The 24,888-nt window shown below is 39.5% G+C and overlaps 1 protein-coding gene and 1 pseudogene across 2 annotated transcripts in view; one reads left to right on the top strand and one right to left on the bottom strand.

Annotated features, from left to right (window-relative positions):
• The window catches only part of LOC146752430 (AF4/FMR2 family member 4-like), a 28,433-nt gene extending 5,318 nt beyond the window's left edge, over positions 1 to 23,115 (bottom strand). The window contains exons 1-19 of one of the 2 annotated variants that reach the window (XM_085531857.1): positions 22,335 to 23,115; positions 21,020 to 21,064; positions 19,991 to 20,077; positions 15,438 to 15,474; positions 13,705 to 13,753; positions 12,375 to 12,395; positions 11,768 to 11,822; positions 10,720 to 10,757; positions 10,218 to 10,380; positions 8,767 to 9,702; positions 7,998 to 8,086; positions 6,669 to 6,906; positions 4,696 to 4,793; positions 4,060 to 4,123; positions 3,775 to 3,911; positions 3,301 to 3,372; positions 2,179 to 2,272; positions 1,621 to 1,664; positions 562 to 782 (exon numbers count right to left, since the gene is read on the bottom strand). In XM_085531857.1, the coding sequence (XP_085387983.1) occupies positions 562 to 782; positions 1,621 to 1,664; positions 2,179 to 2,272; positions 3,301 to 3,372; positions 3,775 to 3,911; positions 4,060 to 4,123; positions 4,696 to 4,793; positions 6,669 to 6,906; positions 7,998 to 8,086; positions 8,767 to 9,702; positions 10,218 to 10,380; positions 10,720 to 10,757; positions 11,768 to 11,822; positions 12,375 to 12,395; positions 13,705 to 13,753; positions 15,438 to 15,474; positions 19,991 to 20,077; positions 21,020 to 21,064; positions 22,335 to 23,087 (3,241 nt within the window). In that variant the 5' untranslated portion in view covers positions 23,088 to 23,115. Of the gene's footprint in view, positions 1 to 561; positions 783 to 1,620; positions 1,665 to 2,178; positions 2,273 to 3,300; positions 3,373 to 3,774; positions 3,912 to 4,059; positions 4,124 to 4,695; positions 4,794 to 6,668; positions 6,907 to 7,997; positions 8,087 to 8,766; positions 9,703 to 10,217; positions 10,381 to 10,719; positions 10,758 to 11,767; positions 11,823 to 12,374; positions 12,396 to 13,704; positions 13,754 to 15,437; positions 15,475 to 17,330; positions 17,554 to 19,990; positions 20,078 to 21,019; positions 21,065 to 22,334 lie in introns of those variants that run through there. The other variant, XM_085531858.1, reaches the window with a different exon arrangement.
• The window catches only part of LOC146752429 (kinesin-like protein KIF20B), a 120,287-nt pseudogene that overhangs the window by 78,888 nt on the left and 16,511 nt on the right, over positions 1 to 24,888 (top strand).

Genomic DNA, 24,888 nt, shown 5'->3' with positions numbered 1-24,888 from the left:
CACAAATTAGGCACAGTCGTTCTCATTGGCTGCCGTAAGTGAAATATTGCTCTCCCTAAAAGAACACCACCTCAGCACAAACATTGCAGATCAAGGCAAAAGAAATGAAAGACGGCTGAAGATGGCAGAAGAAAGAGAAAGAGATCCTTTCTAAGCCCATTTCTTTACTGTTTTGCAGAAGGTAAGCATAATTACACTGTGGCCTAACTGTTACAAAGCATTCTTGGCCTTCTCCCTCGAATGTGTATATTCACTCCAGGATTTCAGAAAAGGAAATGCACCAAGTTCTACTTCCTAAAGAGAAAAACTTGCAGGAAATGCAAGACTTATTTATTTATTTTAAGCATAGCTGGTAGGAAATGTTAGATCTCCAACACCACCTGACAACCAGGACAGCCAGCCCAGAGCATTGCTGTCACCAAAGGAATTACTTTCCATCTTTCTTTTACAAAGGACCCAATTATTTATCATTATGCACTGTTAACTCCAAAATTGAAAACCTGTTAGAATTTAACACAATGTATACATCTTAGGTTACAACTTGCCTTTGCCTACCCTTACCTTTCTGTTCTTTAGACAGCTGTTCAGCTTGGTCCCAAATTTCAGTGGCATAGAGGAAGTTGGATGTAACTTGGACGTAGCTGGCTGCCATCTGATGGATCCTCTGGGGGATCGTCACCGAAGACCCACTCCCTGAAGGGTTGGCTGCCCCAGAGGAGTAATTTCCTGAATTCCCTGGAGACAGCTTTGGAGAGACTGGAGACGGCATACCAACAGGCTTGCTGCTTATCCAAAGGAAAACATTACATTGTAAAACACGCACACAGATATGTCAGGTGTGTCATGCAAATGTCTTCCTACAGCTCAGAACATGGGATGCTAAGGCACTCCTACTTCACACACTGAGAACTCAGGACTGGCCCTAAAACAAGTGAGCTTTTGAAAACCTCTCATGTTCCTCCAGCTCCTGTATTTTAGCCTCACAGCCAAATCAACATGCAGCATCTTTCAATCAAATCTGTTGTTTAAATAAATTGAACCTCACATAGTAATAATGAAAAAATTAAAGCAAGGCAATTATACTGCTGTTGTATTTTCAAATAACATGATGCATATCTGAAATGCCCTCCTAAAATTCTGGTTTTTGTTTTGTTTTGATAGAGTAATCTATAAAAAGTCTGTTGTCAGGTTTCAAGAACAGAAGTAAACTGCTGTACCATGGAAGAGCTTACTGTGAAAGCACTTGTAGCCATCTGGGCTACAAGTGCATCACTGCAGCACTAATAAAGCTATTGTTTTGAGAGCAAAAGCATTACATAAAACAACAAACCACTGAGACAAGTGACCTGTGTGTTAAGGACACACTGAGAAGTTTTTTGTTCATTCCTCCCAACAAGGAGTTGCCTGAGAATATCTCTGTACAGCACATTTCTCAACCTCTTATCAGAACACTTACCTGAACAAAGGGATCAAAATCTAGACCTTAGAACAATTAGAAATTAGAACAAAAACAACAGAAGCTCAAGAAAGTAAAAGCTGCTCTTTGAGCACCTCAAACTCACAGTTTATGTGGAGAATGAGCTATAAACATAGAAATACAGGTAAACTTTTACTACCTACCTTCCCATACCAGGTGACGGTGCTTGAGAATTATTATAGGAATTCTGTTGGGAAAAAGTAAACGTATGTTTATACCTCAGCTAATTATATTTTATCTGGTTGTTTAATTGCTCATTTCTGAACATGAGTTCTCATGGCTTTTCTTTTAAGCATATAATAATATCAAAATATCCTAAATAATATCAAAGTACTTTCAAAATTGGGAAAAGCATCCATTTCACTGATGACTAAGACACAAATCAGCAAAGTTTTAACTTTGTTATATCAACAACAAAATTAAAATTCTCTTTGAAGCCAACTAAATTTACTAAAAGCTGCACCAAAATATTAATAGGAAGCTATCATTAGGACCAATGGGTTGATGACATCATAGTCATGCTGTATCCTCCCAGCTTTAAACTGCTCAGCTTGAATGTACTTTCAAGGTCCATTCCTAAATTAGGGCATACTGGAAGTTCACGTGCAGCAATCTGAATACCAGGCAGAGGAATTTTAAGTAATGTAGAGCTTCAATTTGATTAGTTTTTTAATATTTGAAGAAAATATATATCCAATTACCTTCAGATGTTCAGTCAGAGTTTTAGAATATTTCAATGCACTTTCCTTTTTCAGTTTGAAAAGCCTTAGGTATAGTAGAGATTGGCACCGAAGACTAACCAAAGACAGAACAACAAAACATTTCCAGTTAAAGTCAAGCTTATCACAACATACCAAAAGTCAAAAATGGAGTACCCATGTTTTTAAAAGCTTTTCTCTCCCAACACTAAACAGCCAACTGTCAAACTGTAACTAGACAAAGTCCCACACCACCTTTACTTCTCAAGAAAGTAAAGAACAGTTTTGTGCCTTAAGCTGAAACTAGGTTGCAGTGACTTTACTGATACAGCCTTCACTTTTTTCTCATGTCAGGACACACTGAATCTGGTGCATGCTGCTATAGTCCCCCTTCCCTTTTCCACCTGACACAGTCAGCTTTGTTCAACTGCTTGCTGCAGCCATTTAATTAGTCCAGAAGGCAAATGACAATTCTTAACAGCCATTTCAAGTTTTGCCATATCACTGTGTGAACACACAGCAAAGACCCCAAACCCTCCTTCTGCTACTCCTCCCAAATCCAATAGATAATTTCCTTTCCAAGAAAGTTTCAAAACAGAACTGGAAATTCATTCAAATGAGTAAAGCAGTGTGCTCTGATTATGTTATTTTACTAAAATTAAAGCCAAGACCAGACAACAGTTTGCTTGTTAATGTAATCTCAAAGTTTCCCGAAGCATTTAGGTCACAGCCCAACATCAGCTGACCATGCAACCAACTCAACAGTAGTCTGTTATTTTGGAACACTATAATTTACAAAGAGAGCAAATGAAGAGCTCAGTTCATCAACAGTAACTTTATCAAAACACTAAGGATAATGAAATTCACAAAGGCACCTCTATCATTTTTAGCCATATTAACAACGTTGAAGTCAGTCAGTCATTTTCTTAATAGCTGAAAGACTTTGCTGTTGTTAACAAGCCCTTACAGTAATTGATCTATAGCATCAATGGTACTGAACAGTCAAACAGAAAACTCCTATTTGGTTCAAAACACCTGAAAACTCAGTGTAAGACAGCATTTCACAGACTGAAATCTGTGTGTGTAATTAATCAGTGTGTAATATAAAGTTCAGGATACACATACCAAAGCACTGCTAGCCTTTTGTCTGCAGCCGTAGCATCTGGTGCCAAGTAATTCTTCAGTTTCATAGTGTACCTATAAACAAATCACCAACAAGAAAACTATCAAGTAAATGAAACATTATACAATCATTTATCAGCCACCAAGTTCTTATGAAATTCAACTTTCAACTCCTTCACTGTTTCAGGTCTTTCCCTCAGACCCTAAACAGAACGTGGCTAGGCAATAATTGGAATAGTTCTGCTCTGCACATGTCACAAATTGTTAAGACATCACAAACTTTGGAATAAAGGATCTCAGCCCTCAAGAACACACTTGAAGCTTCAGTAACTGGAACAAAGTGGCTAGTGATCCGTTCTTAGTGCAGAGCAAGGGACTCCAAAAGTTAGTGGCAGAACATGAGTAAAATGCAGAAGCTTTGATTTCCAGCCCTCTTCCCCAACCATCTGAGTTCTGTGTGTGCTTTACAGCGCTTACTTGATTAATTCCACAGTTTCTGAATACATAGGGAACGGGGACTTGGATTCCTGAGCATTTTTCTCCAATGCATTCCCACACTCAATGAATGACACCACTGCATCTAGGTAGTACACAGCCTTCTCAAACCTGTCAGACTGAGAAGATTGGATAAAAAAAAATAAGGAAAATATTGAGAGGAAATACCAGAAAGTTCTAGTACAGACAGGCAGCAACACAGCACAAGCAGTAAACAAACCCCAGCATAATGTGCAAATACTGGATAAACATTGTAGATTTGCTTACCAATGCATCTGCATTATGTTTTAACTTCTTTGCTTCCTGTAAATAATGATCAGCTGAGTAAGTCCTACAATAGAAGACACATTTAAGGAGTCAGACCACCTACTCTGTACTTCCTTTTATGACAAAAGTTTGTTAATGTTACAGCTTTCACTTCATCCCCCTCTAACTCAAGTTACAATAACAGGAGGTACTGCATCACAATCCCATTTGGGTTCAAAAAATGAAGACTCCTCTTTGCTACCAAAGACAACAACTGCTCACCATGGGCAAAGCAGACTCTGTTAAAAGAGAACAGGCAGCAGTGATATCCTGAAAGTGTGTGATGGATACATCAACACTTAAAAACAGGACAACCCTGGACTGTTTAGATCTACTGTTTGGTCCATCCACGCTCTGCAGGAACACACAGGGCAGACTAGAGTTTCTCCTCAAGGAGTGCACCATCTGCCAAATATTTGGTGCACAAAGCAGGCAGAGAAGCACGTTGCTGCAGAACAGCATGCAGATCTCCAGAGCATGAACTAGTATTCAGCATCTTTTGTGAAGCAAACAGGACAACCCTTCTCCACAGAAGAGCTCACTGTGCTGCAAGATTAGCACCCCCAAAAAGGGAAAGGCACCCTCTGCTTTTCTTACCTGTCATCAAAAACAAGTTTTGCTCTTCTGGACTTTGAGCTCTCTGTAGATGGAGCAGAAACAGGAGGGCAGTTCGATGAATTGTTCAGAATCTTCTCCTGAAAGGAAAATGGTCACCAAATCGTGTCAAGACTTTTTTTTATTTTTATATTCTCAAAGACAAAGAGGAATTTACTGTACACATTTTTCCCATGATTTCACACTCTGTAAGCAGTAAGTTCAGCTTAGTAGCTGCTTTAGCTGCCATTCACCATACAATAACACTGTTTCCCTGAGGCTTTCATCTCATGCTGGCACAGGGGATGACACAGAGGCTATAATTAAGCTGAGCCCTACTACACTAGGAGATCTCCCTTATTGCTAAATCATGATTTTCCACTCTGAACAAAGAGGCTATATATACTTCTATGACTTCTCATGTCTTTCAACAATAAACTACTGAATGTCTCTGGGTAGAAAAGATTAGTATTTCAGAAACACCAACTTCAAGGAGAAATAACAGCTGTCTTCACAACATGCTGCCCTTGCTCCCCTTAATTTTACATGGCTCAATGTGACACTTCAGGCTAAAGAAGGGACATCAAAACATCTTGTGAATTCTAAGTGAATCTCTTCTCACTAGATCAACAGCATAAGGCAATTTCCCAGCTTCAGTGTGCTTTTAGTTCTTTGGAGTCATCGTGACCAAAGGCCAATTACACAGAGTATTTAATAACCTGCCTTTATCAGATCCTTGCTAATTAGAAGGATCTCAAAGTTGCGAGGCACTGCACTTGCACAGCAATGCCCTAACTACCAGTGTAACATAAAACACCACCAAAACATGCAGGGAAATGCAGCATTTCCAAAGAATGAAAAGAAAAACATCAAACAAGTTAACATCTGGTTTAGGGACAGTTCTATGCTGATGAATAAGGAAAGGCCAGAGCAGCAGTCTATGATGCAAATCTGCTATCTACAGGCTTCCTGTAAGTGCAGACACCGATGCACACAACCTTCCCAGGTTTCTAAAATTTCACAGTAATGGCATGTAAATTAATCCAGCAGGTCTCCCAGTTTAAATATTGCATGGACTCCACCCTAATGACTAAGCTACTTTCTGCCACTGCCGATGGCAATTTGCTGCTTCACTCCTCCCCAAATCAATTACCCTTCCTGAACACTTCAGAGCAATCAAGGAGAAATGGTACATTTGGAATCCCAAAGATAAAGGTGAAATCCCTCCAACTTGAACATATTACACTCAAATCTGGTTATACAACAGAAATTACTCTATGAAGATACCCAGATGTGCTCACAAGTTTACTCCTGTCCAGTAATACACATTTATATACTAATGAAAAAGCACATTACATATCATGACCTTACACTATCATCATCTTATAATGTTTTTGAAACCCTTCAACTACATATGTTCTTAATCTAAGTTGCTTAAAAAACACTTTCTGCATCACCTTTTCCACAGTGTTTTCTCTACTCTAACCACAGAGAGCTCTGTACCATCCTGATCTGGAATCAGATGAACCTTTCTAGAATCCTAGGGTGAAAAATGAGAGCCACAGCTTTGTATCTCAGCACTGTGCACGGACCCAGCTCCTGTTCTCCTTAAAACGAGGACAAGATCTGTACTTGCTCCAGCGACATAAGAGTAACCTCATTAGTCATTCAGTGTGAGCAGATTTGTAGTGATATTTCTCATTAACAAATTAAACAGCAAATACGCAGCATCTGTCATCAAAAGATGACTAAATGCACTTTAGTAATTAACATAAATATTTGGTAGGAATAAACATTAGCATTCGACAATCTCTCCTAAGTTATTTTCCAATTTAGAGTCTAAGCACCATGGTACGAAACAAGGCAAATCTGAAACTAATTACATTTCAACAACTGCAAATTATTTAGATGACAGTGCACGTCAAAATGCAAAGCCAAGAAATAAGTTCAAGGCATTCACAGAACAAGCCCTTTACCTTTGTTTCTTTAGCACTGCCAGAACCTTTTCCCTCTATCTTCCTCTGTTTAGAAGATGAGCAGCTTTTACTGCCACTGATGCTGTCCTTACTAACATTGCTGCTGGACTTCAAGGATGATGACGGACTGGCTGTCCTCTTCCGGGACCCGTGCTCTTGTTTGGAATCCTTCTGAAGGACTGGGGCAGCAGGAGATGGCAGTAAATCCTTCTCTTTAACAGCACTTGGTTTTAAAGACCTGGACAAAATGAATACATTCAGTTTTGTTTTTTACTTTTCAAAATAGAAATAAAACAAAAATCCAGCATCACTTCTTTTTTTCTCTCCACACCCTTCCCCCATTTAAGCCTTTTCCCTCTCCCTTCCCCCCCCCCAAAAAAAATAATAAAACAAGATTTTTAATGTTAAACATAGCAAGACAGATTCAGAGGAAGCAAATTATCACCACAGTAACTAAACGTTACGAAGCCTGATTAAACTAGTTTTCACCACTTTATCTGTTCTGACCTGAAAACGCAGAAGGCAAGTTCTAACCATAAAACCACATCCCTCAACAGTTCTTAAAAACACCCTAAACACTTGTAATGTTAGAAATGAATGCCAGCGTTAGCGCCAGTCTGTCTATTGCAGACAAGTCAGCCTAACAGCTCAGAAAAAAGATGGCCCAGATAACTGTTCTCTAGAAGCCATTGGCCTTTTGGTACAGTCTTACCTTGGCTGCTGAGGATTCCAGTTGCTAATTCTGGCATCCCTTTTCACAGGGAACAGTACACAAAATAACTACTTACATGAAGTTTTTGAAAAACCATCTTGTTGCATTTAACCAAGTGCCCTTCAGAAAATCACACCAGCAACAAAACAAAATATCAGGACTAAAGGAAAAAAAAACATGACAGACGAGCATCCATTTTTTTCTACATTTCTTAACAGAAACAAAGAAGGCATTTAACTCAGAAAGACTTCTAGCATCTGTAGCCAGAAGCTGCAGCTTCTCACACATCAGTAATTCAACAAATATTCGCTGTAGAGAATTTTTTTTCCATGATATAATTATACCAGCTGTCTGTTGTTTGATCTGAAAAAGGTGAACCCTTCATAGTAGGGTTTACCTAGTCAATATTTTCAGTTATGGATATGAATTTCCACCAACAACTAATGGAAACTTCAAACTGAAGAATCAGAAACCATGAAATATTACCCACTGATTAGTAAGGAGACATTTTGTTGTGGAGGAAGGAGAAGAAGGTAAGGGAGAGATGGATACAGGCATGAGTCTTCTCCTTGATCACTCTGAGCCTTCAGTGCTGAAAAGACAGGCAAGATACTCACTCCCTACTGCTAGAAGTCTTGTGTCCTGATGGAGCTTTTTCTTCCAGTTTTGTTTTCTTGCTTTCACTGGCTCTGTTTTCATCCTCATTCTGAATACAGCAAACAAGAAACACATCCAGATAAATGTCTACATTTACAGCTTCACAAAGACAGTAATTTTTCACATTTAACGGATTTAATTCAGTGGGTGTCTTGCAGCGTACAGAATAATACCTGTACAGGCTACAGAAACATCCCCTGAAGCAACTACCTTGTATCATATATTTGAAAAGTGGCAGTCTCAAGTTGTTCATTTTATAACACGCATATCACTATGAAATAACAAAAATCTGCCAAAGGCTTTGGTATGAAATCAGATTTTATGCTGGGGAGTCAAACACAGGTGTCTTATGAATGCCAGGAACTGTAAAACCCATGGAGTCTGTAAGAGATGTTGAAGACCAGATTTTTATATAAACCTAATCCTAAAGTTGAAGAGTTTAAGAGGATACACAATCTGTGCTACCTCCAGGAATGCAAGCTACAGTGCTAACACATCTAAAGGTACAACCCTCTGCCTTTCATGAATGAAAACTCCAATATTCCCTATTACAACGGCACAGGAAGGATCAATTTATTCTACATAGAATAGGTAGGCAAAGTAATCTCCTAAATTACTGAGCCACTGCAGTGAGGTATGACATTGGTTACTGGGCCATATGCTTAACCCCTTTAGCAAGATACTAAAAGGCTAAGATAACAGGCAAGATTTTATTTACGATACTGTTACCTGTTTATGTTTCCTTTTGCCTTTTGTGGAACTCTTATCAGAAGGCTGCTTCTGAGATTCTCTTGCATGCTTCTCTGGCACATTTTTCTTTTCCACTTTGGGCACATCAGCATCCTTGTAAGGCTTCCCTGGTATTCTTGATAAGAGGCTCAGGTATCCATTTTGTGAAGGTACCCACTTCACAATAAGTGGGTACCTTTCATCAGGATCGCTGAGTGGTGAAAGAAGCTCTTTCTCTTCCATAGGAGAGAACATTCTTTGCCGAAAAAAGCTGTCATCCTCCTCCATGGAAGATTTAACAGGAGTCCTATTGCTCTCGGAGTATTTGGGTGTTTGTGATGAAGGAGGCAGGCTTTCATTTTCATCTGAATCAGAGGATGAGGTATCTGTTTCTATGAATTCCCTGGATTTCTGGGCAGATTTGCTTGAAGCCTTGTATTTCTTTTTCTCTGTTGTAGGCCGAGGGGAAGATTTGGGCTCTTTCTTTATATTAGGTTTTCTGGAACCTTTCGTGGCTGCCTTATGCCTGTTTGAAGGTATGTTTGTTGCCATGTCTACTGGGGTTTCACTTTCTATTTTAAGACCTCCTCTAGGCTCTTCAACAGATGTCTTTTCTGCTTTCTTGGGCTGCTTTTTACCCACGGTCCTCCTCTGTGTTGAGCTGTCACTCTGGGCAGGTGATTTCTGCGTGCCACGACTGCTCTCTGAGCCCTTTTGGGTGGGTTTGGAATCTCGCCCTGGTGTTGAAGAAATCGAGTCCTTGGATCCGCTTTGATCAGCGTACCCACTTCCTGTTCCCTGATCCCGTCCCTCTTTTTGGTAGCCTTGTGAGGTTGCGATATTGCTGTCCACAGAAGAAGCTGGTGACACTTTATGTGAATTAACTTTGTTCAACCAGTTATCCAGTTGCCACTTGTTTGTTGGCGGTGGCTCCGGCTAAAAACAAATTTCAATAAAGCACTGTTAGATACAGTGTTTCACGTGGCTTCCATCTTTTCTGCAGCCCTACTGTGCTGCAAGCCAAATCAAGCGGTGCACTCGAGCATCTGAGGTCAGTAACTAATGAAAAATGCATATAACTACAGATAGCAGGTCTGCTTTTTCCTTCAATCAGAAGAACTGCAGTCCACAGGAAGCACTTGCTGCCATGGCATTCCAGACTAAAAGCTACTGGTTTTTAAGCTACTGTTCCCATGTCTTCTGCACTCCAACAGATAACTATGGTAAAAATCACCTCAAATAGCAAATGTGTGCTTATAGAAAATATAGTTATCATGTCAAATTACAGGTACTTTAGCAAAAGAATATGTGGAAATATGTGGAAATAATTCTACACTTGACAAGTTTTTGTTAAAAAAAAAAAAAAGAGACCGAGAACATGTTCATTTTTTTCTGCTTTTAAAACTCAGGATTAATGCCCGATGACAGCCCAAATGCGTGACAAATCCTACCTCAGGGGATGCACTCTGTGATGGTTCATTAGCTTCACTATCACTGGAACTGCTTTCACTTTCAGAGTCAGATCCTGAACTGCTTTCAGACCCACTGTGGCTGCTTGAGTCATCCCTTGAATTATCTGCTCCTTCACTGTTATGTTGTGAAGGTTCAGAACTACTGAAAACAAAAAGGAAGAAAAATAAACAAACATTACTCAGTGCAAAGGCATCCTGGAAGTTCTTCCATTAGGAAGAATAAAATGTAATATTTTAACTAACATTTGCTAAAGAGTTCAACTGAGCACAATTCACCTTGTTCCCCTCCCCCCTTCACAATGTTGTCAGTATAATATTTGCAGAATATGTGTTGGCCACTGATTAAACTCTAATCACCTTCTGGTCTAATCAAAGACAAACAACTAACACTGATTTTAGAAACGAGATCAAGCCAGAAGCGCTGACTGGACCAAACATCACTACCATTGGATTGCAGCATAGAAAGTAAAGGAATGCCTACCTTCCAGGTGTGCTCCTTGGAACTGTTTTATCACAGTCCTGCAATTAAGAAGAAGAGCATGAGGCTTCTAGAAGCATATGCAATTACACTGCAAAGTATTGATATCAAGTCTTAAAGATTCTAAATACTTAGCCTGAAGAGTGCTCTAATTCAGAAATACAGAGGTTTAAATTTGCCTGCCTTTGGCTTGTACAAAAGGAAAAATAAATCACAGTTCTTTTATCCAAGCTTTTACCACAAACGTGTCATCTCAGAACCCTCCATATTCTGACAGTAGTTCTGAGATTTCCTATTTTCTCCACTCCCCCATGCCATGTTTTAGAACCAGATGATACAAATTTTTACTGTGCTATTCCAGAAATGTTCTATGTCCCAGTAATTAAACAACTAAATGCACCATCTTCAAGTTTTCCATGTGAAAAAATAACAAACAGCGGAACTGAGAACAGCAAAAAAAGCAGCATGGACTTCTGCTGGGTAGCACAGACTCAAGAGGTATGTTTAATTCAGCAGGCTGAACACCATCTCTGGCTGGAGATGCACAGAGTTAATATTGCCAAGGAGCAAAAGATACAATAAAAATAAAGGAGCTGCTAGACTTATAGTTACAGAAACAACCTGGGAGTAAAAGACACACACAGCAGCTCTTATCCCGAACAGTTGCTGCATGGACATCTGTGTGCCATGCACTCTTTAGCCAGCACAGAACATGAGGGGCTCTCCCTTAGGTGGCAGCCCATTGTGTGTGTTAGGAAACTGACTCTGTTTCCATTCCACATTTAGAGAAAGCCCATTTGAAATCATCAAAGCATGAGTCCCTAGGTAAAAAAAAAAGTACTGTTCTCACAAAACCAGATCATTTTCCTCACATTTGCATTTTAGAGTACCTGAAGTTTGTTTGAAAACTTGCTAATTGTTTTTCGTACCTCAATTGCAAATTCTCCTTCAGCTGTTCAGTTTGCTGTTGGACTACTGAACATTGCTGATGTAACAAACCATCAATACACTTGGTTTATTCTACTGAATCTTTGGTATCTTGTGAACATACCTGCTCTCCATCGCTGTCTTCGCTACTGCTAAGTTTTAAGTCATCTTTCAACATACTAAGTAAGTAAAAGGGAGAAAGTGAGACAAGTTTTTCCATGTAATTTAATTACATTCAAAGCACTCTTCTATATTCCAACAAGTTACTGTTTATGCTACAGAGCTGGGTGTGTGGGTGAAATCCACAAGTTACCATTTAAAACATTTAATGTCTAAGAATGGCAAGTTAAGTCATTCTTTAAAGAAAACTACGGGCTGTAGTGCTTTGATTCCTTTGTTCGTTCTTTAAAGTTTAGAAAGGAATTCTGACACGTTTTACTAATGCAGGTGGAGCTAAAACAACTGCGTTCAACCTCTTACACACCACGGACAAGAATACTGTTTCCCATTGAATTAAGAAATGTGATTGCTTCATGTCTAGTGGCAAAATCCCAACTGTTCGACATCATAAATTTTCTACTATTCTTCAAAGGTATAATTGCTCCTATTTAGGGTAGTCATACATACACATACTATTTCATGACACTGAAAGTACAGGAACACAAAGAAAACATAGTGGGGTATTTGTGCTTATTTAAAAACACCTTCGTTACAAAAATAAAACGTCTTACTCTGTCTGGTTCGATTCACATCTGGAGAAAGAAGATAAGAAAGGATTAGAATACTTCCCAATTTCACAGTACAGCTGTTCTACTTATAATCTGAAAAGAAACAGCAACCTCGAGAATCTACTTAGACATCTATTTTCAGCTGCTACCCTTATCAAAAGATGCATTTATCTCACTTTTTAACGCTTTCTTAACAGAGCACAATCGCTTTATCGGAAATTCTATTGACACAGCAAACATCTCCTCACCCCTCTTCCCATGCACCTCACTTTAACTAATGTGAAGTGCTAACTCCAGTTCTTGCACCTTCCTACACCCTCCCATTCTGGAACCAGCACAGCCCTTTCATAGAGGACTACACTGCTATAACAAAAGAAAAGCCAAATGATGAACTCCTACTGCTACCACTTATTGAAGTGGCTGTGTATAAACATCTGAAACCTCATGTTTTAAGGAACTGACATAGTCTATAATAAATAAATAAATGAACAAGCCACTCTTCAATTATTTCCCATTTCTTTCTCACAGATGATTTGTTTTTTAATCTTATTAATACTAAAAATGTAAACAGAAAAACTAAACTTCATTTCGTAACTGCATCACAAATACTAACTTAGAATACCTTCAGAATCTGCAGTTGCTTTCAGTAAACATTCCATCAGGTGGAATGGGCATTTTTTGTTTGGAAATTGTATTTAAACAGAATGTAATCAATTTTCAGGTATGAATAGGGCAAAAGACAGTTAGATTCTTCCTGCTGCTTTTTTATTTTTTCTTTCTGATGTCTGATTAATGAAGCATAATGTTAGGTCTGTGTACGCAACTAATAAAAATGCCTGTCAGTCACTTAAGAGAATGAGTAACTACTCGTACAAACTTAACTAGATCTCAAACTTAATTTACTGTCTCCTCTAATAACAGAACAGTTCCTCATCCTATTTGTGCAACTGCAACAAGCTGCTTCCAGCTGACAGCTTACCAATGCACGTTTAGTAAATCCTGTCCCATCCTGCCCATTCTCACACACTGATACACTTCCAGCTCACCAGCCAATTCCTAGGGCCAAACTCCTGCTCAGTATCCTACAGCTGAGAAGAAAGCAGGGGGATGGAAGGAAGGCACAGCGCACCTGTTACACCGGTGTGCCATTATTTGCCCTACTGTTCCTGAAAATAGGTTGAAATCAACTTTTTTTTCCCTCTCCTGTCAGTTAAATGTAAAGCATGACAAAGAGTGTGCAAGAACTGACACATTCTGGTAAAGAAACAGCTACTTCCAGAATCTTTTAAAAGTTGACTGTTACGTGAGAAATGTTTTCTCAACTGCTACTTACGATTTGGATTGATGGCCATTGGATGTTTTTGATGAAGGATTATATCGTTCTAGAAGGAAAAAGAAATAACGCTGTACTCTTTTGAACACAGACAGCAAAACAGTCACTGCAAAGTGGACAGAACTAAACAGGCTTAGCCAAACAAACTCAAGAATGGCGGAGTGAACAGGAGAAAGAGGGACCAGCTGACGTCAGGTGCAGCCTCTCACACATTGACCAAGTGAGAGAGGAGCAGAGACAGACTGCCAAGAGAAGCAATGACCTTAATCAAGAAAATCTAGAAGGCTTTTTTAAATCGTTGCTGTCTAAACCAACACACACTTAATATGTTTCTGAAGGTGTGAAAAACTTCTGCTTCTATCAAGGTAGGATACAAGTGACAATCCTGAAGTAAAAGAGGATAGGTCTAGCTTAGATATTAGGAAGAAATTCTTTAGTCAGAGTGTGGGGAAGCCCTGGCACTGCTGCCAGAGAGCTGTGGGTGCTCCATCCCTGAAGCCAGGCTGGGTGGGACCTGGGCAGCTTGGTCTGGGGGGAAGCTTGGAACTGGATGGCATCTAAGGGACCTTAGAGCCCAAACCCTCCCATGAAAATTATTCTATTACCCTCTACATGCTGAGGAGATCAATTAAATCAAGTTTTTAATCTGTTTCAGCATTCCTACGCAGCTTTTTAGTGAATGAAAAGTCTTTAAATCCAAAAAGCAAACTCATAAACCAAACCCTACAGTTAGAACACTGTGATATAATCTGCTTTTTGGTTTGTCTTCTTTTTCCTTCCCTGTTCTTTAGTTCTAGTAAATTACTAAACATAGCACAACAGAAACAATATCTGAGGTTGTTGGAAGTGTCACAGAAAACTGAAAATGGAGCTGAGAAATGGTTCTGTGTTTTTATCTATTTGGCCTCCCTGATGACATACCTAAAGATCAGCTGTTTCCAGAATGTAACCTATTGGCTAGCCTTATGGAATTAAATTTTAATTTGTTTCCTTAATTCCCCACTGTATTAGGAGTTTAGATTAAGCTGCTTGTGAATACCTAAGAATAAACCATTCCGCTTTTACTATTTAATCTGTTTAATCACTTTGACAGGGACTGGTAAGACTGTTGGAAGGCAACAGCACAAATCTAATTCATTTTTGCCAGATATGTTACCTGGTTAAATGCTTCATTTCAGTAATATTCAAAATGAAGACACAGTCAAATAGGAATAAAAGGTGCATTTGTCCAGACTTTGGAAATACATTCTGGGATAATACACTCAAGAATATTAACAATTCTTGAGCAGTTCTCTTCAATTTTCATATCTATAATGCGAAAGTGGACAAGAAAAAGGAAGAAAATGCATTGTGCTTTTTCTATTAAAATATGAACTTCGTTGCTTTCCAGCATACCCAGGGGTTTTCTCTGTGGGTGTTTTCACACTCAGCTATTTTCAATCATATCAACCAAGGAAGCCTATTTTTCGAGAATTAAAAAAATAACAACAATTTAAAGAAACAATTTTATTTTTTTCCCCTTTTCTAGAAGTTATGAGTGAGTTACACAACAGTTATTAACTTTCCAGTTCTCAGCAAGAAGCCACAAATAAAATCAAGTGTTTATTTCATTCCATTCCATTACCAGCCTGGAGAGGTCTCATGATCTAATGGCCTGACTTCTTAAGGGGTACTAAGAATACTCAGTTGTAACAAAAACACTGCACATAGGAAAGGAAGTTTAATGTACTTACTCTGTTCTCCAGTGCCAAAACTGGACTGTTGAGACTCCTAAGGGAACAAAAGATCACAGGAGTTTTTTCAAAGGGAATTTTAACATCTCAAAAATCATGCCATAATCAAGCTATTGTTCTGACTTTAAAAGATGGCACATATCCTTTAAAAAACAACAACAAAACAAAACCAACACCTACTCCCAAAGAAAACCAACATGCTAAAAACAAAACCCAGTGGTAACAACCAAACAGAAACAGGGAGCCCTTTCCTGGGCCCAAGCTGCCTTCCCCAGCAGTGACAGAGCAGCGAGTACATGGGAAGAGCATCCTTAGCTCATCTGTCCCACTGACCCATCTGTCCCTGCTTGCTTGCTTGGAAGATGGGCCACGTGCAGTTGTCATACACAGTACCTGAATCTCCAGAAACTGTGCAACTTCTGCAAACCCTATCTTCCCTTTCTCACCTTCATCCAAATCCTCATGTAACTGAGCAACGTGGCTGTATAAAAGCCAACAGACAGTGATAAATACCTGCCTCGATATACAGTGGATTTGCTGTCTATGAAACTAGCCTTGAAAGACAGAGCCTCGCCAATTCTAGCACTGGTAAGATCTCTGTATTCCTGTTCCAGAAAACCCAATTCTGCCTCCTGAAACACAGTACGTTATCAAACACTTGAAATGTTAAAAAATAAATAAATAAACAAATAATCAGAGAGTATTGTGTTACTGAAAACCTACTTCTAAGCTAGTGTGCCATTTTAAAATAGGACCTTCCTGACCTCCTTTTAAAATGAGGACAACTGCTGACCTTACGCATAAAAACAGAGAATGTTTGAGTCAATTCACCAAGCTGATAGATGTACTCTGTGACAGTGAATTGCAGGGGTTTGGGGCACAGCTGTACAGCAGTCTTCACAAACAGCCAGCTCAGTGACGTGATGCAATTTATAAATGCAGTTTCCAATTGTAACTTCATAAACACACAAAAGCTCTACCTGGCAAGGCATACTTACATATATCTGACTTCCTTTAACATTTTTATTTCAAAAGCGGCAGCAGTTGAAATCATGACTTGAATGAGTATTGTCAGTGGAATGGAGAAAGAGTGCAATTTTCTCAAAAACAAAACCTCTTAGGGAACTTTAAGATGTTCCCAATGCCCTTCATCTTTACTGACTGAAAGAAGAGACATTAAAATCAACCTATGGTTAAACTGCAAAGTCAAGATCAAGTTGCAGAAGTCTTCTTACTTCAACAGAGAGCAAAAGCCGTACTCTCTTCAGAATACAAACTGATTCTTATCTTTCACACAGGTTCAATGAGTACAAGCATGATTCCTCAGTTTCCTTTTTCCTGTCAACTAAGACAAGTAGGTAAATACTTGATAAAAGTACCTGATAAAATGTAGGTAAAACCAAAAAAAAGACCCTACAGTAATCAAAATACCACATATGCAGAACGACTGCGCTGTGCTGAGCACAAGATGAGTAACTGGGACTGTTCTCATCAATGTACATACCATAAATTCTACAGAAAGTGTCTGCCTCAGTGCTTACCTCAGCCAGCTTCCTATTTCTAAGGCAGTATTCCAGTTAAGGGCACTTTAACGAGGTGTTATGCTTAAATGTGCAACTTCTTCCAAATAACTCACCATCTATTTTGCCTCTGAATACACGTCTCTCAGAAACTCAAAGATTAATAAAGAAATAAACAGAAATATATATTTTTTCAAGTCCAATTTCTTGAGAAAGAAGAAATTAAGAACATTTTGAAGGATGGAAATGCTTTTCACAAAAGCACAGCAGATTGCTGAAGTTAAGTGGAAGACACTTCAACAGGTAAGAAACCATTGCTTGGACTCTGACACAAAATGGTGATTAGAATGGTAGTCAGGTACATAATTCTTACCTGTCCATTTTTGGTTTGGCTGTGGTGAATAGGATCCATTTCCATTTAATATCTGACAACCCAGGTCAGACCTCACTTTTAATTCTCAGAATAAAGTTTCTGGATCACAAGGATCACAAGGGATCGACGCAACTGACTGCTGCCTTCACAACTACTACAGCACGGGACACTGAGCAAACCCAGAGACCAGTGCACCTCTTCAGAGATGTCTGCAGGTCACCGCTCAGGTACACAGACATAACAGCTGTCAGTGACATCACACTCCCTGTTCTATGATGGAAAGATTCCATCCAATAAGAAACAGCTGCATTTCTGAATATATTTTACAAACACACCAGTCCTCCTGCTCTGCATTTTTTGACTGTGAACCCCTGGCTTTAAAGACTTACACAGGATGAAATTACAGAGCGTTAGGTGATGGGATAACATTTTTATCAAGAGTCAGGAATCTGTTTTTCACAGCACCCATAAAACTTTTTATGACCTATTTTCATGAAGTTTTATCTTCTGATTCAAAGACTTCCTGATAATTATAAGATATATTTATAGTAATGCAGACAGGCCCCAGTCAGGATTTTGGGTCCCTGCAAACACTTGCTGCACACAGGAAAAATGATCTTATGCCAGCAATCTTAGACATAAAATCCACCCATCCACCAAAACGAGCCTCATTTTCTACATGTAGGCAAAGTGTACCAGACTTCTGCACACAAGAGAAATGCTGTGAGATGCTGCAGCATATAACTTGTAAATAAATAGAAAGTTAAGGAGAATAAGATTTTCTAGAACAGTGTGGCTTGATTCAAGTAAACCAGCGCTGTGTTCAGCCTTCTGAATTCTGTTCCGGGTCTAGGCTGTACAAGCCTACGGCTCACTAACTTGCTGGAATTTGGAGAAATCCCACTGCCAAGAATGACAGAGGGGAGAAGGCAGAGGAAATTACAGACTTTGGAAACAGAGAATTTGACAAAGTTCCATGGCTAAGATGTACGCACACAAAATAAATAGGCTGGCAGAAAGTTGAAAGGCTCAGGGCAGCCATACATGGAATTTTTTCGCAAACTTTGTGAAGAAACAGAATCCAAGGTTGACAGATTCAGAAAGAAAAACACAGCCTCCCTTTTGTGTTCATACATCAACAAGGCTGTGCAGTATTATGCAGTTCCTATCTGCAGCACAAAGGCCTTTGTATTTCTGCACACTTTCTTTCCCCCCCTGAATCAAACAGCCACTGAGAGAAGAACATAGGCAACACAGGCTGCTGACACCAAAGCTGCCCATAGCTCTGGGCTACCCAGGCAGTGACAGTACCAGGACCATCCAACCTTCTGTCAGCCTGTGGCACTTTGGTGGATGTGCACTTACAACACACAGCCTGGAACATTTGGCCAAAAAGCAACCATGAGTTGTAGTCGGAGCCTTTTGGAAAGCTCCATTCACACACTGCTCTCCTGGTACATCACCAGCTCCAACATCTCTCCCACCCTGAGATAACTGCTATGAGGCACTCATGAGAACATTTACTTGTGGCCAAACAATCTAAATTACAGAACAACTTTCTTTTTAAACTGGATTGTTATTAAAGAGTAATCCAACTTGTTTATTTGGGGGTTTAAAGCTGATTTTCAAATGGGAAAGTAATTTCAAAAACATCCCCATGTTAAGAGGACTAGAAAGTTGACGACAGAGCATTTACGTAACAGCAAAAACTGTTACAACATTTAATTAGAGATCTCAGGGAGAAAATCTTAAAGTATTTCACTGAATGGTTTGGGGAATAACTTGGATCAAACAGGAAACAGAGAGCAGTGAAATGGTGCTTCTAAACCAGGAACAGTGGAGTCTTCATGATTAGGAAGGCAAGTTTTAAAAGGCATCCATAACTTCTGCAATACAGCGTTAGGCCACATCAGCAACCCATTTCAGAGATATGTTGAGTCTTGAGAAGAATTCTATTCTCAACTTAAATCAACTGCTGATAATCAGTAGATACAGGAAGTAAAACATGATTTCATATATTAGTCAGCTGCCTCAAACCAAACTGTACTTGCTAAAGTTGCAACCCACAACTATCTCCCCTGCACACTCATCAGCCAACAAAATACTTCAGATTACAGAGCAGCTTTTCAAGGCAAACAATCACCAGTGCCAGTGTGACTGAAAGCACTGCTGCTGAGGGTGCAAGACCCAGCCCTGGGAGGACTTCGAAACTATGAGGAAAGTTCAGTTTAAGCAGAAAAGTACATTTAGATTTCTTAGTATTTACCACTGCCTGCCAGATAGAGGTAAGCAATACTTGCTTCTGTACACAATGGTACAAAGTATTCCCCCTACAAAGAAAAAGGCTCCATGGCATTTTAAAATTTCACAGTTACCTTTAAAAGGCTTGAATTTATGAAACAGAATTTAATACAAAAAGGAAAGCTGCCCCACATGTGTCTTTGCAAATCACTCTGTGTGTGTAAACCAGAGGAAGCAAAACAACATTCTTTGTAAGAACATTGTTGTGAAGATGCGACAATGTTGTGAAGATAAAAAGATTCCAGGTATGGAAACAAACACAGAACTACACAGAACTCAATATAAAAGAGTTCCAAAATCCTGACCTCTAACAGGATCTATTCTTTTAACAGCATTCAGTACTTGACCACAACACTGACCTTCGTTGGAAAAGGAAATTTTGATGGTTCAGTTTTGCATGGTGTATGAATAGCAGTCAGCGGAGGAGGCCAAGAATGGGTCATCTCCTGTAACCAGAACAAAAAAGAACAGCTATTAGCAAAGCAAAAGCACAAAGATTCCAAGTTACAATCCTGGTTTGAACAGCAACCACCTCTCAATTCGCAGTTCACTGTTCATACTTCACTAAGCTTTATATTCAAATCTTCATTTCCCAAATGTATAATGAAGATTTTGCATAAAAAGAATTTCTACCCATGAGAACAGATAGTTAAGACATAGCAACCAAACAAGAAAGGCACAAATCAATGGAATTGATTTGCCCGAACAGAAACTAAAGTCTGATTACTTCAGGCTGTGAAGAACATATGTGAGACTAAGGGTAAAAAGAAGAAACCTGGAAAAGGGAAGCACAGAAAGTTTGAAGAGAAAAGTGATAAATCAAAAGCTTGAAGCCAGAAAGAAAGTGTGTTGTGTTCACTCAGAGCATCTGCAATAACCGTGGAGTAATGAAGATCAGAGCAAGTCAGTGATGCAAATGCTCACAGGGCATCCAGTGACACCTTTGTGACAGCAGACATGAACAAGGGTCACACAAGGGATAAAAGATTTGAGAAAATAACACAGGTAGAAGAAGAAGGATGTGCTGCTGGATAGAAAAAAAATATTATAATCTAAACTGATACTGGAATGTAAACACTCCACTTTGGAGTAAACTTTCCACTTTGGTGGAAGAAATGGTTAACTCTGGGTATAATAGCAGAGGGCTGGGATAGAAGAAATGCAATTCAACATGGAAACCCAGGAGATGATTATGCCCAGCACACACAGCTCTGCTTCCAGTGTTCCCCAGTCTACCTACTTTAGAGGATTGATTGAGGAGTCCTCCTGTAATGAATTGCAGTCAAACCAATTTGAAAGGTACTAATCCACTGTAGAGCACTTTCCACCTCCTTAGTAACGTTTGTGTATTCAACAAGTAAGTTATGAACAAAGCCCAGAGAACTTACTTTTAGAATTTCATCCACGCAGCTCACATCACCAGATGCTGATGCCTAGAAATCAAAACTCAAGATTAATGTCTCCTATAACAGACCTTCTTTAAAAGATCCCAGGGGTATGAAGCAGTTAAAAATAAACTTCAGTCCTTATCATGATTCATCTAGACTCTATAGAGATACAAACAGATCTTGCTAATTCTTTTCAGCAACATTAATTTTAATATCAGATAGATTCAGATTTTTACAGGATGAGTCACATCCAGTTATGAAAAGCAAATACATCAGATCTATAAAACTGCCACAGTAATCTCTTACTTTTCATTTGACAGTTAAAGTGATCTTAAGCAGTCAGAGACACTAAAAACTTCTGTGAGAGGGGGAAAAAAATCATAGCTTTCAATCATTCCTGTTAAGACGCGACTGGATAATATCTGAACTCAAATGGATGACCATGAATATGCAGTAATGACAAAATGCATTATCAAGTAAAACATAGATGACAGCATGAAACTAGAAACAGCAATAACTATGAAACTATAAATCATTTGCATCCCTGACACTACAAACAGAAAGGAAGCAAAGTTACTGCACATTTTACTGCACTAATGTTAACATGTGAAGTCTTCCAGAATATGGAAATAATTTATTTTTCAGCTCTCCTTATCTGTTTCCTGGATCTTATTTTGCTCTTTATTGAAATTCCAGAAACAAATGGTTGTCAAACAGTACAAGATGCAATGACATTTTATTACTAAGGCACTCTCCTTGTATGTGAGCTACAGTCAATTTCTGTGCCCAACAGTGTTCTGTATTCAGCACACCTTATGAGAAGTCTGAACCTTTTTCAGTTTGGTGTGCTTTGGGGTTACCTTAGTTTGCTTAGGCGAGGCTATCTATAAATTATTACATTCTTCAAATGAAATTCTGAGTTAGGCAGAGGATCTCTTGTCTAGGACAACATGGCTCCCAGAGAAGACAATACACGCATACAGGTTGTCAAAATAGTTGTGAGTATCCTACTATTTTACCAACTTCTGACTATAATTTAAAATACTCTAGGAAAACTTGTTAGTCTGGGTTAGGTTAGCCTTTCTCACTACATCTCATCGGCTTTGCTTAACAAAAGCCACAATCTCCACATGGAAGAAGCATTTGTGCATTTCCCAGTGAAAATACAGGCCTTCACTGTGGAAATTTAAGATGCTTTACTTAACAAAATATAAAATTTACAATAAACTAAGTTTATTGGGATTTTAAAGAAGCTGGAAAATTCCAGCCCAAAGGGACTGACATTCAAGAATCCAGTAAATAGATAACAACTTACATCGAGTGGTTGAGAAGGTATTTTCAGCTTGGTTAGATGTGCCTTGCTGCTAGGCTTCAGCTCATTCACACCGCTGCTGTGAGTCTGACTACTGTAGTGTTTGGAGGATAACTTTGGTTCCATGGATTCCTGTCCATCCATTGGCCTTACATAAGCAGTGGGTTTCTGTAACATTGAACTGGACTTGGACATGAGCGAAGGTGGAAAAGACTGGTTAGAGTGCTGTCCACTTGAAAATGAGGGTACACGTGAAGGGGAGTCCCAGTTGGCATCCGGATCCCGGGGAGATTTTGAGCGTTGATGTTCTTTGCTGTGATGATCGCTTCCATGAGATCTCGAATGACTGGAGCTTAATGAAGAAACAGCAGGAGGTTTCCCAGGGCTGGAAGAACGGGATTTGGAGTGTTCCGATCCATGCTGGCTTTTTTTGCGACTGCTGCTGCTACTGTACGAGTCACAGTCATGCCTCTGGCCACTGCTGCTACTGTTATTGCCACTGCCACGCTGACTGCTGTGGCCGCTCTGTAAACCCGAGGACCGTTTCTGAGATTGCGAGGAAGTGCTAGGTGCTGGTCCTACAGGAGTCCATTTGCTACTCTGATGTGAACTAGTATTATGTCTCTGATCACCAAAGAAACTTTGGTTTGATTTTTCATCTGCTGTTGATGGTACGGTAGGTTTGGGAATTCCAACAGGCTTTGGTAGCGATCTATCTCCTATAAGATCATCCATTTCATCATAATTACCAAGCATGCTCTGAATGCGACTAGATAATTTGTCTTCTTTGCTGGTCTGTGAAAAACATTAAAGAAAATGCAAAACACAGCTTTAAAATACACAATTTCATTTTTGGTTAATTGACTTGACAACTATTGTAATTAATCTAAATTTTAAGGCTAAAATCATGGCTAACATCCAAGTCTTTTTTTGTTAGTGCTCCCAATTCCCAGGTTTTGTTCTTTAAGCAGTAATTTCACTCCCTGTGGCATGAAGAAAAGATGTACTTCAGTAGCACTTATCCTTTTCTTATGCTGATCTCTAATTACTGAAAAATCACACTGGTGTTTTCCACCTTCCCCACCCTTTTATGGGAGAAGCTGTTGCTCCCAGTATGAACTGACTGCCCATAGTTATCCATAATAACAGAGCCATGTAAGGAACAGATCATGCCCCACATTCTTAAACCTTTTAGTGTTATAAAAACAGCACCAGTGTACACCAACACCATCTCAGAAAGATGGCAGATAAGCTGCCCAACTTCCTCTGCTGACAGAAACTCACCATAAGGGTCAACAGCACCACTGAGTTATTTCTCTATTTGACTATCTGAAAATTGGAAGGTATTTATTTTCAAAGTCTGTTTCTGATCTTTATTTCTTTTCATTAATCCTTATTCTCTCCTTTTCATCATGAATTCTTAAATGTTGAAAAGCTGGATAACTTAAAAAGTAGTCTGTCTGTGTGCTTCAAACAAAGAAGTAACTAACAACTCTATTAAAATCTTTGATCAAATTTAAATGCAACTTTGCCCAGTTATCATTTTCTCATTTTATTTCATATGGCCAACAAAGTATCTGTGAAGAAGATTTATCCTTGTCATGGTTTTGTAATTTTGTAATTTTGCTATCAGTATTCCACATCATAACATCATGTCAAGTATGGATACTTCTATTGAATGTGCAGTCCACAGAAGAAGACTACATATCCCAGAGAACAACAGGGTTAATGATAAGTCACGGGACCAGGACTCTATATAATCTCGTTCCCAGGCTGGAGTGCGCTCCTTCTTCTCTCGAACTTCTCGGAGAGTGGGAAGCGTTCCAGCCGTGTCGCCTAGAGTTCACAGTAGGCCTCTCGGTTTTCGGGGACTCTCTCTCTCTGTTTCGTTCGATTTGTTGGCCTCAATTATATTATATTGTGTTATCTTGTATTTCGATATCATATTTAGTAAAATAAGTTTTTCCTCCTTAGATTGCCGCTGTTTTATCCCATTCCCCTTTTCCCCCTCCTTTCCGGGCCCCAGGGGGGGGGGCCCACATGGTGGCTTCCCCTGTCACGGGCACAGGTAAATCTAAGTAACCCGTGACACCATCCAAAGCCAATCTTCCCTCTTTCTGCCTGAAACTGTTTCCCCTCCTCCTATCCCAAGTGACCCTGCTAACAGCTTTAGAAAGCCTTCCTGCAACATGAAAACGTGCCTGTGAGCAAACAAGCAAGCAGCAAGGATTGCTGTTGCACTGCGTCACGCCGCTCACTGCCCTCTCCTCCCTTACAGGTTTCAAATGGAATTGGTCCCCAAACTGCCGCCCCTGATACACCGCAAGTCCTCCGGGAGCTTCTCTGGGGCATGGAAGCCAAAAAAAGATGAGACTTTGCCACCTCTTTCCAAGGGCAGGAAAGGTAAAGTGGCTTCCAGCTCCTTTCCACGGCACAGGCAACCAACTGGAGGTGGGCAGTCTCTTGCTGACCATCATCCCAGGGCTCTCACTTGTTTCAAACCTTCCTGCCGGCTCAGCATGGCTTCTTCCCCTTAGATAATGGTTGGCCTGTCCAA

Source organism: Coturnix japonica, unplaced genomic scaffold (genome assembly GCF_054131305.1).
Source record: "Coturnix japonica strain WE unplaced genomic scaffold, WE-NBRP24 Scf045, whole genome shotgun sequence".
NCBI classification, from domain to species: Eukaryota; Metazoa; Chordata; class Aves; order Galliformes; family Phasianidae; genus Coturnix; species Coturnix japonica.
The sequence above is the reverse complement of the archived record's forward strand: the minus strand, read 5'-3'. Positions and strand labels throughout refer to the sequence as shown.